The 17010-nt window shown below is 43.3% G+C and overlaps 1 protein-coding gene across 4 annotated transcripts in view; it reads left to right on the top strand.

The window, feature by feature from the left end:
* The window catches only part of RAB30 (RAB30, member RAS oncogene family), an 85972-nt gene that overhangs the window by 59083 nt on the left and 9879 nt on the right, over positions 1-17010 (top strand). For 3 of the 4 annotated variants that reach the window (XM_030835941.2, XM_060303792.1, XM_060303793.1), the window contains exons 2-4: positions 5221-5321; positions 8660-8743; positions 14477-14660. In XM_030835941.2, coding sequence (XP_030691801.1) covers positions 5229-5321; positions 8660-8743; positions 14477-14660 — 361 coding nt within the window. In that variant the 5' untranslated portion in view covers positions 5221-5228. Of the gene's footprint in view, positions 1-4934; positions 4981-5220; positions 5322-8659; positions 8744-14476; positions 14661-17010 lie in introns of those variants that run through there. The other variant, XM_060303791.2, reaches the window with a different exon arrangement.

Genomic DNA, 17010 nt, shown 5'->3' with positions numbered 1-17010 from the left:
CTTGAAAGAGAAAAGGACCTGCGTGAGACACACGGTTTTTGAACGAGGACAAGTCCCCCGAGTATCATTTTCTTGGGCAGGGGCTGGGGGTCAGAAGCCAGGGCAGGGATCTGGCCCTGTGTTCACCAGAAGCCTTGACTTTATCTGTTACCCTGAGCCCAAAAGGGCAAGGGGAAAAAATGTTCTGATGTACAGCAGTGAATACAGTTTGTTTTGTTTTTTTAAAAGGTCACTTTGATAAATGGTTTATGTTGCCAAAATCACATTGCTTAGAATTTTTTTTCTTTTAAGCTTTTCATAGTACATGTTGCTTCCTTATCCTTTTTAAACTCATTTTTTTCTTTTCTTCATCTCTTTTTCCTTTTTTGAATCTTCTGTACATATCCATTTATTTAGAGCTATTGTGGTGATGATATTTGAGGTTTCGCTTGTTTATCTGAGTAGTGTTCCTGTTTATATTCCCTGTGCCGATACTTGGTTACAGGGACAAATGGTGACTGAATTGTGGATGTGGTTTTCAAGGAAAAGTCTGGGTCCAGCTCCTAAAAGAGACCTGGGCTTGGAGGGCATCATGAGGAGCTGTGCTTGTATGACCTAGAATCAGTGTGTGGTCCTTTCAATGTGGGTGCGTTGCTCCTAGACCAGGGAGGTTCCAGAACACTGCAGCTCCAAGGGACCTCAGGGCACATTCAACTGACCCTGCAGCCCTCATGACAGTTACAGCAACGCTGTCAGCCACGAGGCAGGGGGCCGCAGCATCCTATTTCAGTAGGAGCAGGGCTCTGGAGTCAGATGGATCTGTCTTTGGGTCCTGGTCCTAAGACTAACTAGCTGCATGACTTTAGGATAAACTCTTTGTGCCTGTTTCCTCTGCTATGATTAGGGATGGCAATCATAGTACCCTACCTCATACGGTTGTTGTGAGGATTAAATGAGTGAATACATGTAGAATAGCTGGCACATAATAAACATTGAATTAAGTGTCAGCTATTATTAACAATAATAGAATATACAGTTCTTAGAATTGTGCTTGGCCAGTAGCATATCTTGTGACATGTCTGCTCCCCAGAAAAGGTGCAACTGTTGTTTTCAGTTTTAGGGCTGCGTGTAACTAACTGCTACTGAGTGGGATCCCCCTCCTTCGATGCTGTCTCATCACTTGGTGATTGGTGATGCCTGAGCTGTTACATTACTTCCCAAACAGAAAGGCTTCCTCAGAGCATAGTTTCCAGAGATTCTTGTGAGCTTTTCATCCAGCAATGTGTTTTCCATTAGAAACAGAACAGTAACCACAGCCAGTAACCTGGAGTTTACAGTCCAGCCTTAGCCACAGGCAGCCTGCATTTCTAAAGAGACCAGACACTTTTTCTCCCAGAAGTTTATTTAAAAAAACATTTAACAGAGCATTAAAATAATTTCTTACAGAGAGGAGAAGGGCCTTCACTTTTTTTTTTTTTTTTTTTTTGCGGTACACGGGCCTCTCACTGTTGTGGCCTCTCCCGTTGCAGAGCACAGGCTCCGGACGTGCAGGCTCAGCGGCCATGGCTCACAGGCCCAGCTGCTCCGCGGCATGTGGGATCTTCCCGGACTGGGGCATGAACCCGTGTCCCCTGCATTGGCAGGTGGACTCTCAACCACTGCGCCACCAGGGAAGCCCGGGCCTTCACTTTTAGTCTGTGGCTTGCTCCAGGTGGTCTCTACCCGAGACTTGACTATGAACGTGACTCTGGCCACGTAACTCTTTGCCTTCCTGCTCTGAAGGTGCATAATTTGGGCACTGCTGACCTTCTCTTAAGAGCCCTGTTTCTCAGGTCTTTGTTTTTGGACTTTCTTCTCTCGATTCTCTGCTTTGTTTCTTTGACCTCTGCCAAAGATGGAGAAATAAATGTGTTGCAAACAATCTAAGCACAGAAAAAGAACGTGGCCCAGTACTGTGTTCTCTTTTTGTTGACTTAGGAAGCAGTGAGTTATGGTCCGCATATGAGCCACAGAGCCTCATATCTTCCTGCTCTCCTTGCACCTAGCCCTGAGATATATTTCCTTTTCACTTTTAACAGCTTTATTGAGTTTTAATCCCTGCCATTTTAGCCAGAGTCTGACCTTGGTTCTTATTTAAACTGCTACAGTGTGGTAGAAAGAGTTCTGGATTTGAAGCCAGAGGGGAAGAGAAAAAGGAAATCACATTTATTGAGTCTTACCCTTCATCATTTCATTTCTTCAGATCTTTCTTAAGATGCTATTATAAGCCAGGCATTCTGAAAGGCGCCGTAGGGCAGTGCTTCAGGGATGTGGGAGCTGGACCCAGGCTATCTGGGTTTGAATTTCACTTCCATCAGTGAAGGGGGACCCACCGTTAAGTAGGACCTTAATGACTTCTTATTTAACTTCTCCTGTGCCTCAGTCTCCCCATCTGTCAAGTTAGAATGCTAATAGTGTCTACCTGATAGGAGTGTTGTGAGGATCAATGAGTTAATAATAAAGAATGAGGTGATGATGATGATGACGGTGACAGTGGTGATGATAGGGAGGGGCTGGGGTCAGGGCTCAATCAGACAGAGACTTCACTGCTCTCATGCTGCTCACAGCTGTGTGTGCGCGTGCACGTGCATGCTGAGGGATGAACTTGGAGTGTGAGACAGATATAAATAATTAAGTACAGTAAAACTTGGTGAGTTACTATAGGGCAGGGGAGGGGACTGTGGGAGCATATGGCAGTGAGGCTTCTTTTGATGGCATGTATACCTTCTGAACTTGAAGTCTGGCTGTTAGCTTTATGACTTTGGGTGACCCTCAATTTACTCACCTGCAAAACAGGTAACATAAAATACCAGCCTCATAAACTTGTAAAAACAAATGGAAATAGACATAAAGTGCCAAGTATAGTGCCTGGCATATAGTGAGTTCAGTGACTGTTTATGGACCCAGATTCTTTTTTTTTTTTTTTTAAAGAAGATGTTAGGGGTAGGAGTTTATTAATTTATTTATTTTTGCTGTGTTGGGTCTTCGTTTCTGTGCGAGGGCTATCTCTAGTTGTGGCAAGTGGGGGCCACTCTTCATTGCGGTGCGCGGGCCTCTCACTCTCTTGGCCTCTCTTGTTGCGGAGCACAGGCTCCAGACGCGCAGGCTCAGTAGTTGTGGCTCACGGGCCTAGTCGCTCCGCGGCATGTGGGATCCTCCCAGACCAGGGCTTGAACCCGTGTCCCCTGCATTGGCAGGCAGATTCTCAACCACTGCGCCACCAGGGAAGCCCTGGATCCAGATTCTTGACAGAGAGATATTTTTCCTTCACAGTCCCGGTGAACAGAGACAGAACCCCCTGGGCTGCCACCTGCACGTTGGCTTGGCCGTCAGTCATCTTTCCAAGGATCATTGGAATCCACATAGAAACCACCTTTGCACACAGGGAATCTACTCCTCTGGCTCCTTCACAAGTCTCAGTGCAGTGGACTCCCCTTCTGTCCTTCCACCCTGCAACCCTCAGCCCTTTGAGCTTCAGCTGGCTGGTAGGAGTGACTCCGGGCTGCTCTAGCCTCCCAGGCACCCTTACCATCTTGGGCTCGCTGATCATCCTTTTCCTCTTCCTCCAGAGTCCCTTGGGCTTGTTCTGCCTTCACCTTATGAAATGAGGTTTTTTCTGGTTTTCTCAATTTTATTTAACTTTGTTATTGTTTTTTTAAAATTTATTTATTTAATTTATTTATTTTTGGCTATGTTGAGTCTTCGTTGCTGCCTGCAGGCTTTCTCTCTAGTTGCGGCGAGTGGGGGCTACTCTTCGTTGTAGTGTGCGGGCTTCTTATTGTGGTGGCTTCTCTTGTTGCAGAGCACGGGCTCCAGGCGCGCGGGCTTCAGTAGTTGTGGCACATGGGCTCAGTAGTAGTGGCTTGCAGGCTTTAGAGCGCAGGCTCAGTAGTTGTGGTGCACCGGCTTAGTTGCTTCGCGGCATGTGGGATCTTCCCGAACCAGGGCTGGAACCCATGTCCCCTGCATTGACAGGTAGATTCTTAACCACTGCGCAACCAGGGAAGCCCTGTTATTGTTTTCTAACTTTTCTCATGTTGGTTTCAAGGGCAGAGACTGTCTCATCTCTGTATTTCCTATGGTGACTAGCACAGTGCTGTAGTAGGTACTCAGTAGACAATAATTGTTTTTACGCGGGTAGGGCTTTGTGGTTAACCAAGCCTCTTTTGTATAGTTTTTTTTTTTTCTTTCAAATCTGCACCACAGTCCTCTGAAGTAGACAGAGCAGGTAGTATTCTTTTTAGCACAATTAAGAAACTAAGGCCTACACTTCAGCCATAGGTCCATTGATTATTTAATTCTACAGAGAAGATATTTACTGAGTGTAACTCTGTCCCATGGGCTAGGAAAATAGAGCTGAAAGACATCATCCCTTCCCTCGAGGATGAGGCAGATGTTTGAACAAATAATTGTATGAAGTTTCAGGACAGAGGAACAATGAACGTGTTTATTGGGGGAAGATCAGCGAAAAATTGAGAGAGAAAGAGACGCTTGCATTGGTCCTTAAAGGGTTGACTTCACAACACAGAAAGGGTGGGTGGGAGGGCATCCCAGATAGAGGAAATACCATGTACACAGCCTATGGGAATGAAAAGACCAGCACCTTGGGAGATACTGCAGCATCAGCAAGGCTGGCAGGAGGTGTATAGCAACGGGGTGGTGATAGAAGGGAAGATGGCAGTAACTCCCACTGGTAAGACCCCAAGACCCCCAGGGCTTGCAGGAGACTGGAAGCTTCCTCCCTTTGTTCAGTCTCCCAGTTTCTAGCCCTTCCTCCCAGAGGCACTCACAGCATGTACATAAACCACCTTTCAGCTTTGGATGGGCTCCCCTTCGCTCTGCTTCCTTGCACCCCCAGCTTGTCTGCACAGAGATTTGCAATCTCCTTTTGATGCTAAAAGAAAACATCTTATCACATGAGAGACCTGCGACCTGACTGCTTGGAAGAATAAAGTTTACCAGGTGAAATGACCTCTGTGTCATTTGCTCTTTGTGGTGTGAGGTGACAGGGAAGGAATAAAGTCCGTCTGTGACCAAACACCTGTGTTCCTCTCTCACTGGCAGGGTCACCAGAGGGGAGTGTTAAATTGCTCCTCAAATGAGTCAGCCCTGCTGTTCCCGAGGAGACGGGGTGGTGCAGCTTGAGCTCTGTGGGCAAGTCTGACCAGGCCCATCTCACTCGTGCCTGTGTTTGCCTTGCAGCTGTGTAAATGAGTATGGAAGATTATGATTTCCTGTTTAAAATTGTTTTAATCGGCAATGCTGGTGTGGGGAAGACGTGCCTAGTCCGACGGTTCACTCAGGTAAGAAGTCTGAAGTCTGGGGTCGGGTTTTTCCATCTGGCCTTCGGGGTTAGGGGATCCTGACAGGATGGGTGAGTGGTACCTACGCCAGCCTCTTGGCTGCCAATGCTTAACGAGCCCTTTGCAAGTGTACCAGCTCCATAGCCTAGTCTGGAGGGTTTTTTTTCGACATTTAAAAATTTTCATCTTATTTGAAGTCTCAGCAACGGTGAACATGACCACTATTTTCTCTGTGAAATATCCTTTGCTCTTTCTTTTCTTTTGACTTTTTAAAAAAATTGAAGTATAGTTGATGTACAGTATTATATTATAGGTGTACAACATAGTGATTCACCATTTTTAAAGGTTAGACTCCATTTATAGTTATTATAAGATGTTGGCTGGATTCCCAGTGTTGTATAATATATCCTCACAGCTTATTTATTTTATACGTAAGAGTTCGTATAGACTAGAGTTTCTGAACCATTTCCAGGGAGCACGGCTCAGTGGGTCTCCACCAGCCCTCCCACGCCTCTCATGGCTTCTTTTAGTAAAAGGGGTGAGTGGTTTTGCTTTCAGTCCGCAGTATCAAAAATAGCTTATCAGATTAAAAAAAAAAAGATTACTTGTTAATAATAATCCAAAGGTGGAAACAAATGAATCTGGATGTCAAGTTAAACCTAAATGTTAACTTTTTAAAAACTCAAATTCAAATTAAACCCCTCAAGCTCCCTGCTGATGCCCTCTCAGTTCCTCCCAGAAAGCTGATCAAATCGTTTTGGTTTAGAACCAAATATGCTGATTTTTCTAATCTATTCCACGGGAATGAAATGAGAACAGTGAAGGACTATTTGAACTAAATTAAATGTTCCCTCTGGGTTGAGTCCTTATCATTTGTTCTAAGTACAAGTTCCCTTTGGGGCTGCCCTTTTGAGAATTACTGCCAGAGATTATATACCTGATTTCACACAGAAATGGGTGGGAAATCATTCTGAGGTTGACCTTCTTCTGTGTTTTCCTGGAAAATTATGAATGGCATCCTTTTCAGGATTTATCATGCATGCATCTTGCATTTTCATAAAGTGCTAACGGGGAAGGTTGAGAATAGCTCTTCTGTCTAAGGCACAGGGCAACCTGGTGCCCAGGAGAAAACACTGGCTCGAGAGTGGAGACACGGGCCCTCATCGCAGCTCTTGCCCCGTAAGCCTGGGGAAATTCCGCCCCCTTGCCGGGCCTTCCTGCCTCCCTGTGATCTCCAAGGCCCCTTCTAGCTCTGACAGTCTGTGGTTCTCTGGAAAACTGGAGAGAGAGATTGGTTAACACAAATAGCTTGAGGGCAGAGAGTCATCTTTGGAAATGTCAAGGTTTTTCCCATGATAATGAACGCAGAATAGGACTTTTTACTAAGCCATGGCCTGGTGAAATCAAAAGTAACAAGCTGACAGGCATCTGGGCTCAGTCAACCGCCATGGCGTAGTATTGGAAACTCCAACTGGTTTTACTTCCCTCTACCATTAGTAACCTTTCTGCTTTTGGCAGGAGGACAAGACTGCAGAGACCTAAAGTTTTCAGTCCCTTTGTCAGAAGTTCCCTTGACCTTGTCTAATGACTGAAAGTTCCCTTAGAGACTTTTCAGCCCACTCTTCTCATTTTATAGGTAAAAAACTCAGGTCTTAGAGGGATGAAATGACTTATTAGCATCTCATATCATGTTAGTGGCAAGGCTAGGATTAGAATCCAGATTCCGGTTCACAGCGTGATATTTTTTATCTTTTGCATGTTCTAACTTCTGAGACCATAGGAGTCTGGCTTTTCTTTTTAAAAGCATAATTCTTGTCATTAGGGGTAAAAATACTTTGATTTTTAAACAGTAATTTTTACCAATAAGCACACCACCCCTTATTTTTCTTTTCTGTTTACTTTTTACCCCTCCCAGTCCCTTAACTCCCCCCAAAGTTCATATTTCATAGACAGGATTATGTTTAGTTTTGTTATTTAGTAGACAGTTAAAATGAATTGGATTCAGCTGTTTTTGAGGCATGAGGAATTGGGGAACAAAATGATGAGGGAGACACTGGGAAGGATTTGTTTTATTTTTTGGCATTTGTTATACTGCAAAACAGCTGGAGCTGTAAACTTGAAGCTTGGCAGCCTTGTGTTTGAGCCAAACCAAAATAGAAGAAAATTGATTCAATATTTGTAAGCAAAGTTGTGAATGTTTATATTTACATCTTTTGCAGACGTGCAGTGGAACAGTTTCTGTTGGTCTGATGCTCAGTCTTTTAAGTTCATACTTTAATTAAAGAACCCTCTTGTTAGGGAATGGACTTAATTAAAGATGCCCCAGTCTTAGCTCCCAGAGCTAATACAGTCCATTTTACTTTAATTTCTGGAAATTCTGGAGTATGAATGTGAAGAGGGAAGAGAAACTAGGTGAAGGGTTCTTTCTTGATAGAATTCCTTCCCACTTCAACTCCCTCCCTAAGCTTACAGGAAATATTATGTGACAGTAAATTACATTATACATGTAATTTTACTAAAATCATACCTTTCTAGTTCAGCTTCCAATTTGATGTAAAGCTTTGTTTTGAAATACTTACATCAGACCAGAGAGAAGGACTGGTTTGCCTAAGGTCACTCAGAGATCCTTAGGCTGCTGCCTCCTGGTTTGGTGCTATTTCTACTATACTGTCTCCCTGGATGACTGCTTTTCTTCAGTTATCTTCCCAGGGTCATTGGCCCTGATCTCATGTAGTTATATCTGTATGGTACAGAAATAGTTATCACTCTCAGGGCAGATGGAAATTCAGAGGATCACTGTCTCATTCATGTTTCTTGTGTTGAGTTCTTGTTTGTTTTTTCATCTTGGTTGTTCACCCCCATGGCTGTCCATGCCCTAGACTAATAGCCAGTTTGAATCTTCCTTGATCTTACCTTTTAGAGCACCTGTCCGTTTTGCCCCCACCCAGACCATCCTGATCTCATCCCTGCAGCTCCATGTCTTATCCTTGTGTCTGATTTTTCTGTTTCATTCTTTGAAGTCAGGTCCCCCGTCCTTTCCCAGTTCTCTTCTTTTACCCTCTCTGTCTGCTTCCTCCTTTCTTTGTACCCCTTTCCCCTTCCTTCTTCTTTCAGCATTTCTCTCTCCCCCACCCACCCTCCTTTCTCCTCCCCTCAAAACATACACACAAAGTTAAATTAAACAGGGTTCCCATGACACTAACCAGAGTTCTCTCTTCTACCAGTTAACTCAGCCAAAGGAAGGAGCTGGCGATGGGTAGTAATGGGGTGGGGTGGGGGGAGAATCTCATTTAATTGAAAGATTTGCTTATTGTTATTTTCTATTATTTCTGCTTTAGGGTCTTTTCCCCCCAGGACAAGGAGCCACAATTGGAGTTGATTTTATGATTAAGACAGTGGAGATTAATGGTGAAAAAGTAAAGGTAAGATACTAAGTGTTCAATAAGGGTTTCATTGTGTTGTGTGAGAGGAAGTAGTGTTTTCATAACATTTATTAAATCACCTAATGGAAACCCACACTGAAAATAACATACTCAGCCATGGCAGCTTATTTCCAAACAGAGTTCCTCTCTTCCATTTATAGGGGCAGGAAGGGGTTATGGGTGATGTGTTTACAAATGGGAAGACAGAGAGAGAAGAGCTGAGGCAAGTTTGTCCTGTCTCTTGTCATGTCAGACTTCCCTGGTGGTCCAGTGGTTAAGAAATACTAAATGAGGGGTCCAGGAAGGGTCCATGATCTGCCCCGTCCCCTTTGTGGCCTCTGGATGGTTTGGTACCTGTATGAGCTATGGCGTCTGAGTTCAGTAACAGGAGAAGGGAGGTAGTATTTTTCGAGTGCCTAATATGCATCAATCCCCCTGCTACCTGTTTTTACATTTAACTTAATCCTTTTTGTAAACTCTGTGAGGTAAGTGGTAAATTGTCTTCATTTTATAGTTTTCAGAGAGGTTGAGTGACTTATTTATCCAGGGCTACACAGTTTAGCAAGGGAGGTAGGCAGGATCTGAACCGGTTTTGTGTGGGCCAGTGTACCTCACTGCCTCCCTGACAGGGGTCTCTACTGCTCTGAGAGCAGGGGAGAATGAAAGCATAGTAAGCCCATTATCTCGGAGCAAGGAAAGCGGGAGGTGATGGAAAGAAGTGTGCAGTAATTACTTGGGGGACTGCCCTGGCGGTCCAGTGGTTAAGTCTCTGTGCTTCCACTGCAGGGGGCATGGGTTCGATCCCTGGTCAGGGAACTAAGATCTCACACGCCGCATGGTGTGGCCAAAAAAGAAGAAGAAGAAAAAAGACTAAATTACTTGGAAGGAGGGTAGAGATACTGATCTTTGGCACTGTGCCCCTCAGAGTTAGTGAAATTCCATGGTCAGATCTTTCAGGGCTGAGTCCCATGGAAAGAAGGGGTGACCCTGGCATCAGCAGCACAGTGAGGACCCTGGCATCAGAGTTACAGCCAGATCCCAACCTCAGCATCCCAAGTTTGAGTCCATGTCACTTGCATCCTTCTCCCATAGGTACCTGCACGCCCACCTTCAGATGCCTCAGGAAGGGCAGAGAAGCTCCGGGGTGCTCTTACAGCATGTCACAGACATACAGAGATGTGTTTAGGATGAGGCTCCTGAGTGGGGGACAGTATCTTTCCTAGTGCCTCTTCCAGCCCTGACTCTTCAAAGGGTTTTTTGGTTTTTTTTACTGCAAAGACATCTACACCAAATACAATAGTGATGGAGAGCTGGGGGCTCTGGAAAATAAAAGCAGGGTGTGGAATCCACATAAATGCCAACTGGAAAGGTCAGAAAAACTGTGCATTGGGGTGGTGAGAAGGAGCTGGGTGGGGAGAGAAGGGAGCCAGGCGTGTGCACTCGAGAGGCGGAGGCAGGAAGAGCCACTTGTAGTTCCCTCCTGTTCCAGCAGAGGCAGGTGGTACCATCCCAAGGAGCTGGGTTAAGGTAACTTCTGTTTTAGGCATTGTATTCCCAGATGTTTGGGTTTCCCATTTATATACATATATATGTATGAGTTCATTCCTTTGACCAGAAAGGTTCATGCCTGCCATATGCCAGGCCCTGGGAATAGATAGCAGTGAATAAGAAATGGTCCCCATTGTTAAAGAACAGGCTTATTTTTCCTTCCTGAATCCCCAGATTTAGGTATTACATTTATGCCACTTTCCATGAACCATAACCTCATTTTGAAGTACTTATTATACTCAGCTAAAATCCATCTTTTTATAGCATCTAACTCTACCACGAGACCACAGGCTCCCCAAGAACAAGGTTTGTATCTTACTCATCTTTGTATCACAGCACAGTGCCCGTTCCCATCATCACTTTAGGCCTCTGGACCTTCGTCTCTGAGAAGTGAGAGTTGGTTCATCTCCGAAATCCAGTCCTAATTAATTTGCCTGGGATTTTTTCTAGCCGTATATGTAGAATCAAGATAGAAAATGACCCTCTTCAACCACATTAGTCCAAGGGTCTCATTAACACTTGGACACGTGAGGAGAGCAGCCCAGGCTTCACTAAGGAAGCAGTTGTTGTCTTATTATTGTTGGTGTTCTTTAACATTTACTGAATACCTCTTCTTGGTGAGAGTTAAGTGTCTTTTTACTAGTAGTTTGCAGGCTTTCTCAGGGCCCCATAGAACCAATGGAAAGAGAATCCACCCGTGGTTTGTGCAGGATCACCCACCTGGCGAGTGGCAGGGCAGGACCAGAACCCCGGTTTCTCTCCTGACTGCTCATCATCCACCCTCAGCCTCTCCTACAAGTCCCATTCTTTCTAGAATGACTCCCAACATCACAGGCAGCTAAGCAAAGGTGATAGAAAGATTCTCATAGCTATTAAGTCTTAGTGCCCAATCAGTAGAGGCAAAGTTGAGGAAGAGGCCCTTCTCTTAAAGTGGTCTGTATTATGAAGGTGACCTTGGGTAGAAAATATAATTAAAGCTTATATAGAATTTTCTCCTAACCACTGATTTTTTTAGCCTATCATAAATTAATGAGTAATAAGCAAAACTCTAAGCTCAGTCTATGACATTTTAACCTTAGGAGATTAATTATAATAGAAGATTTGCTGGATTTTTCTCTCATCAGGTATATACTGCATAGATAGGAAAGTCTTGAAAGTATGCATCTGTATTTCCTCTCTCAGCCATCTGTCCATCCTTTCATTTATCCAGCCATCCTGTGTTAGGGTGGATGCTTTGTGCCAGGCACTGTGTTAGGTAAAGCATCTTTGTTCCCTAGTAACTTACTGTCATCTTGCTGAAACGTTTCATCTGTGAAATCTTCTTTAATACTCTGCTAATCATTTAAGCAGAATGAATCCATCCTTCCTTTGTGATTCCACCATCCTTTGTTCATTCAGTTAGCCATCATTCCAATGTGTCCACCACATACCATGGCCTGTTTTAGGAAGGCAGTAGGGGTATAAGGTTAAATAAAAGGCAGCCCTTACCCTTAGAGAACCTAGTCTAACAAGGGGACATAGTAGTAAACCAACGATTGCAGTACGTTCTTGTAGCAGAGGCAATAGAGGTGTAAGTGGTGGTACAAAGAAAAGAGTAGACAACGGTGCAGCCCCATACTGGAGGTGAGAGTGGTTAGAAAGCCCAGGGCAGTGGTATTGAGAACATATTCATGGACATAAGACTAACACCAGGAGACACTCTCCTGCTGGCCCCTCTTTAATAAAACATCTCATATGTTACCATGGTTAGTCAACTATGTATTCATCCTCCCTGTACTAGGAGCTTTTTGAGATCAGGGATTGTGTTTTATTTATCTTTGCATCCTATCTGTGCTTAGCACAGTGTTCTGCATCTGTTAATGACCTATAAATGCTGAAAAAGAGCAAATGAATTGCAGAGAGAATAGTGAAACCAAGTTGAATAATAAAGGCAGTGGAGTATGGATCTCCTCAGGAATTAACCATAGGGCTAGAAACGGGCAGCCTCTTTGGGAAAACAGCCTACATCTCAGCCAAGACATACAGTCAGTATTCTAGAAAATATCTCAGTGGTTTTCATTCTCAGAGCTGTTCTCAAGATGTGCCAGTCATGAGAACATACTGATTTCTAATGATTGGCAGTACTAAATCCAATCACAAGTGTTTCTCGAGGCTCCGTGCGGCATTAAAATAATAGTCTCTTGTTCTAAGACACAGCCTGGCAGAGGGGAACCATGTCCCTAGGTTTGAGGCAGAGAACAGAAGTAGCTTTTGTCCTGGCAAAAGCTGTAACATCTGTATGGTCGCCTTCAGCATACACAGGCTTTCATGTACATCATCAAAGGGCAGCTGTGACTCCAAATCAAAGGAGAGCCTGTGTGCCACTGACTGGTGGCAGGGACCACCGGTCACTCATCAGTCTCCTCAGCTAAACTGGTCTGAGCAGAGGGTGATACCAACTGCCTCATCCTCTTTGGATGCAGATGTACATTTAAATCAGTCTCTGGCAGCAAAGCAGCACGGTGTATGGACTGAGTCCTCTCCTGGGAGTCAGAAGGCCTGGAGTCTGTGTCCCAGCCTTGCAAGTAACCTGTTAATGAAAGAGAGGCATAAACTTGCCTACCTCACTGGGTTGTTGTAAGGATGAAATGAGACCGTGAATAAATATTTGAACATTTACTCTTTGCCAGACACTGGGTTTGGTATAGGGGATAAGGGAGAGTAAAATGGACCCCAGCTTCCCCCTCATGAAGCTTTCAGTCTAGTGAGGAAGACGGTTCTGAAACAAGTTATTACAAGTAACTAAGTGATTCAAGTGTGTCAGGTGCTGTGAGGGAGAATTGCAGGGTAGGTTGCAGGAGAGATTATTTGGGGGTGGGGATGGGGAATCTGGCCTAATCTGAAGGTTCCAGAAGGTCTCCCTTGAGGAAATGATGTTCTGTTAATGGGGGTGAAGGCATTTTGTGACATGTGAAATTGATGCAGTTAGAAGGGAAGATTGTTGTTGGTGTGATTTTTCAAGGTCTCGGATTTGTTCTGCACTCAGCAGTCGCTCTGGGGAAGAGTTCTCTTTCAGAGGTCTGCTCTGTGCAGGGAAATTCAGGTTGAAGTGAGAAGTGTTTTGCCTTCTTTGTTATTAGAACCATCAGGTAAATGACTTCAGCAAGTTTGCATATTATTAACCTCTTTTTATAAAGAAGCCACCGAAGCCCAAAGAGATTAAATGACTTGCCCAAGGTCACAGAGCTTACAAGTGGTGGAGAGAAATTATTTTCTTTGCCTGCCATGGCATTGTTCCTGTTTTCATTAACAAAGATAATACCTTAATATATTCATTTGAATGGATTTTTTTTTTCCCTCTCCAGTTGCTGACTGAAATGCCAACAGTCACAGTGACAGCTTGCCCTGGATCCCGACTTTTGTAATTGGGCATGCATTATGATTAAGAGCAGGGACTCTGGGACCACACTGCCTGGTTGAATCAGCTCTAGGACATATTGGCTGTGAGACACTGAGCAAGTTAATTAATCTCTCTGTGCCTCAGTTTCCTCATGTAAGAAATGGATATAGGAATAGTACTTACCTCATAGAGTTGTTGTGAGGGTTAAGTGAGTTATTCTATGTAAAGTGTTTAGAATAGAGCTTGGCAAGTAAGTGCTCAATAGTTTGGTTGTCTTTTTTAAGATTTTTTATAAAGAATAGAAGGGATTGCTTATGACCAAAAGGAGAACGTTTGAAATATGTTATATGAATGCAAAGCTTTAATAAGACATAGGAATATACTTTCTGATTTAGGAAATAAACAAAATGGAAAATTAAAGATATGAGCAATGAAGAGTCTACAGATAAAAAAAGCAATTCTTATGGGAAATAGGCTTATAATAAAAATTAAGTAGATTATAAATACCCTAATTTTACCTTTTAAATGAAGTTATACAAAAATAATCTAAATGCCTTAAAAAAAAAGAATAAAGGGGAAACTCAAAATAATTTAACAAACTAAAAAACAAAAATCAAAGTGAATCCCTATCTTTAACCAGGCTCACCCAACAAATCTTTAAAAAAATTGTAGGTGCCTTTTTCTTGGGGCAAAAAATAACCATGAAATTATCTGGGTGAAGGTGCTTCTGTTTCTAAACTAAAGCAAGGCAGTGCTGTCTTTCTTTTTTGCTTCACCAACCTGATCCTTCTCTTATGCCTTTACAGCTCCAGATCTGGGACACAGCAGGCCAAGAGAGATTTCGGTCCATCACCCAGAGTTATTACCGAAGCGCCAATGCCTTGATCCTCACCTATGACATAACCTGTGAGGAATCCTTCCGTTGCCTTCCTGAGTGGCTGCGGGAGATAGAACAATATGCTAGCAACAAGGTCATCACTGTGCTAGTGGGTAAGTAAGGACTAATGAGGAGGGACATTGATTTGTGAGCATCAGAGAATTTAGAATCACATAAGGCCACATGCCTTGGTACCTTCCGAGAGTATAGTCTACAGCTGTATAATTCATGTGGTCAACATTCAGTTCTTCTAAATGAAATTGAAGAGAAAATGAAATAGATCCTATCCCATGGTGATGGTTTAGAAAAGTAAAGTAGAAAATGTTGCTGATTGATTTTCCTATCAGTGCAGGCTCTAGGGAAGAAGGTGGATTGCCATGAAAGTTATGTGGGCTGCTAAACATTACAAAAAAATCTAGGCCATGGAAACTGCTAGTCTAGAAGTAAAATATATCTACGTTGATAAGGAATTCATTATTGAAGCAATTATTTTTTGCCTAAAAAAATGGACTTTGGTTAATTTTTTCCCTTCTTACATTTATACTGATTTGAAAAATTCTAATTTTCAGAAATAATAAGGGAAATTCTGCAGTTTGTTTCCTCTTGTAGGAGGGTAGAACCTCTATTTAGTATGGGGGGAAAGCAGAAAATAACCCATGGTTTTTTTTTGTGGTGACAAATGCACCCATTAAAAATGAAATTGCGGCGAAACAGATTAGATTGTTAAAAATCCTCTACTGGTGATGGAAAAATGTTAATAATATTTGGTTGTTAAAATGTTTTCTTCCTGAGAATTCCCTGTCAGTCCAGTGGTTGGGACTCCGAGCTTCCACTGCAGGGGGCACAGTTTTGATCCCTGGTCAGGGAACTAAGATCCTGCATGCTGTGCTGTGTGGCCAAAAAAAAAAAAAAGAAAAAGTTTTCTTCCTAAGAAGGAACATTGTTGTATATTCTAGAAAGACCTGAATTTTGGAAATCCAGTAGAGAACCTCAGAAACATTAAGTTAAAAATCATGGTTAACAGTAAGTTAAACACTTTATAGAAAGCGTTATAGCTAGTGTATATGTGCCAGGAATCATATTAGGAATATTATGTGTCATGATCCCAAATTTACAGATGAGGAAAGCAAGGCTCAGACAGGTGAAGTTCTTTCCCCAAGGTCACTCAGCATGTAAGACTGACTTCAAAGCCTGTGTTTATCCAGCTGTAACGTGCTGCCTTGTAACAGATTGCTGGACTTTTCCTTCAGGCTGCTGGGTTAAGTATCTGCCTCTCTATGAGCTAATGCTCCATGCTCGGTCCTGAAAACCCTCCTGCACAATGGAGAACCTTTGCTGTGAAGAGCTTGAAAGACCTCCACTTTGGACATAAAGTCCTTGAGAACATGAGTCAAAGCATTACTACTTGGGATTCTATATAAAGGAAGTTAAATGAATGTATGAGGGGACATGATCAGTCAGCTCAGTATGAAAGAGGCACTACCTTTTTTTTTTTTATTTTTTTTTCCGCGGTACACGGGCTTCTCACTGCTGTGGCCTGTTCTGTTGTGGAGCACAGGCTCCAGACGCGCAGGCTCAGCGGCCATGGCTCACGGGCCCAGACGCTCCGCGGCATGTGGGATCTTCCCGGACCAGGACACGAACCCGTGTCCCCCGCATCGGCAGGCGGACTCTCAAGCACTGCGCCACCAGGGACGCCCGGCACTACCTTTTTATTTATTTTTTATTTTAAAAAAAGTTTATTTATTTATTTATGGCTGCATCGGATCTTAGCATGCAGGATCTTTCGTTTCGGTGTGTGGGCTTCTCTCTAGCTGTGTGTGGACTCCAGAGCACGTGGGCTCTGTAGTTATGGTACATGGGCTCAGTAGTTGCAACACAAGGGCTTAGTTGCCCCGTGGCATGTGGGATCTTAGTTCCCCAACCAGGGATTGAACCTGCTTCCCCTGCATTGGAAGGCAGATTCTTAACCACTGGACCACCAGGAAAGTCCCAGCACTGGCCTTTTTTTTTTTTTTAACATCTTTATTGGAGTACAATTGGTTTACAATGGTGTGTTAGTTTCTGCTTTATAACAAAGTGAATCAGCTATACATATACATATATCCCCATATCTCCTCGCTCTTGTGTCTCCCTCCCACCCTCCCTATCCCACCCCTCTAGGTGGTCACAAAGAGGGGTGATCTCCCTGTGCTATGCGGCTCCAGCACTGGCTTTAAAAATTTTTTTTATTATGGAAAATTTTAAATATAAGCAAAATAGAGAAAACAGTATAATGAACACCCATATACCCATTTCTCAGATTTGACAATTAACAACTCATAGCCCATCTTATTTTATCTTTTCCCCATCTCTTCTATCTGCCTTCCCCTTCAGATTATTTTGAAGCAAATCCCAGATGTCATATTAATTCAATTTATATTATTCAGTGTGTATCTCTATAAAAGATATAAAATTTTTTAA

The sequence above is a fragment of the Globicephala melas genome, chromosome 8 (genome assembly GCF_963455315.2).
Source record: "Globicephala melas chromosome 8, mGloMel1.2, whole genome shotgun sequence".
Taxonomy (NCBI): Eukaryota; Metazoa; Chordata; class Mammalia; order Artiodactyla; family Delphinidae; genus Globicephala; species Globicephala melas.
Note: the sequence above shows the minus strand (reverse complement) of the source record. Positions and strands in the feature narration are given on the sequence as shown.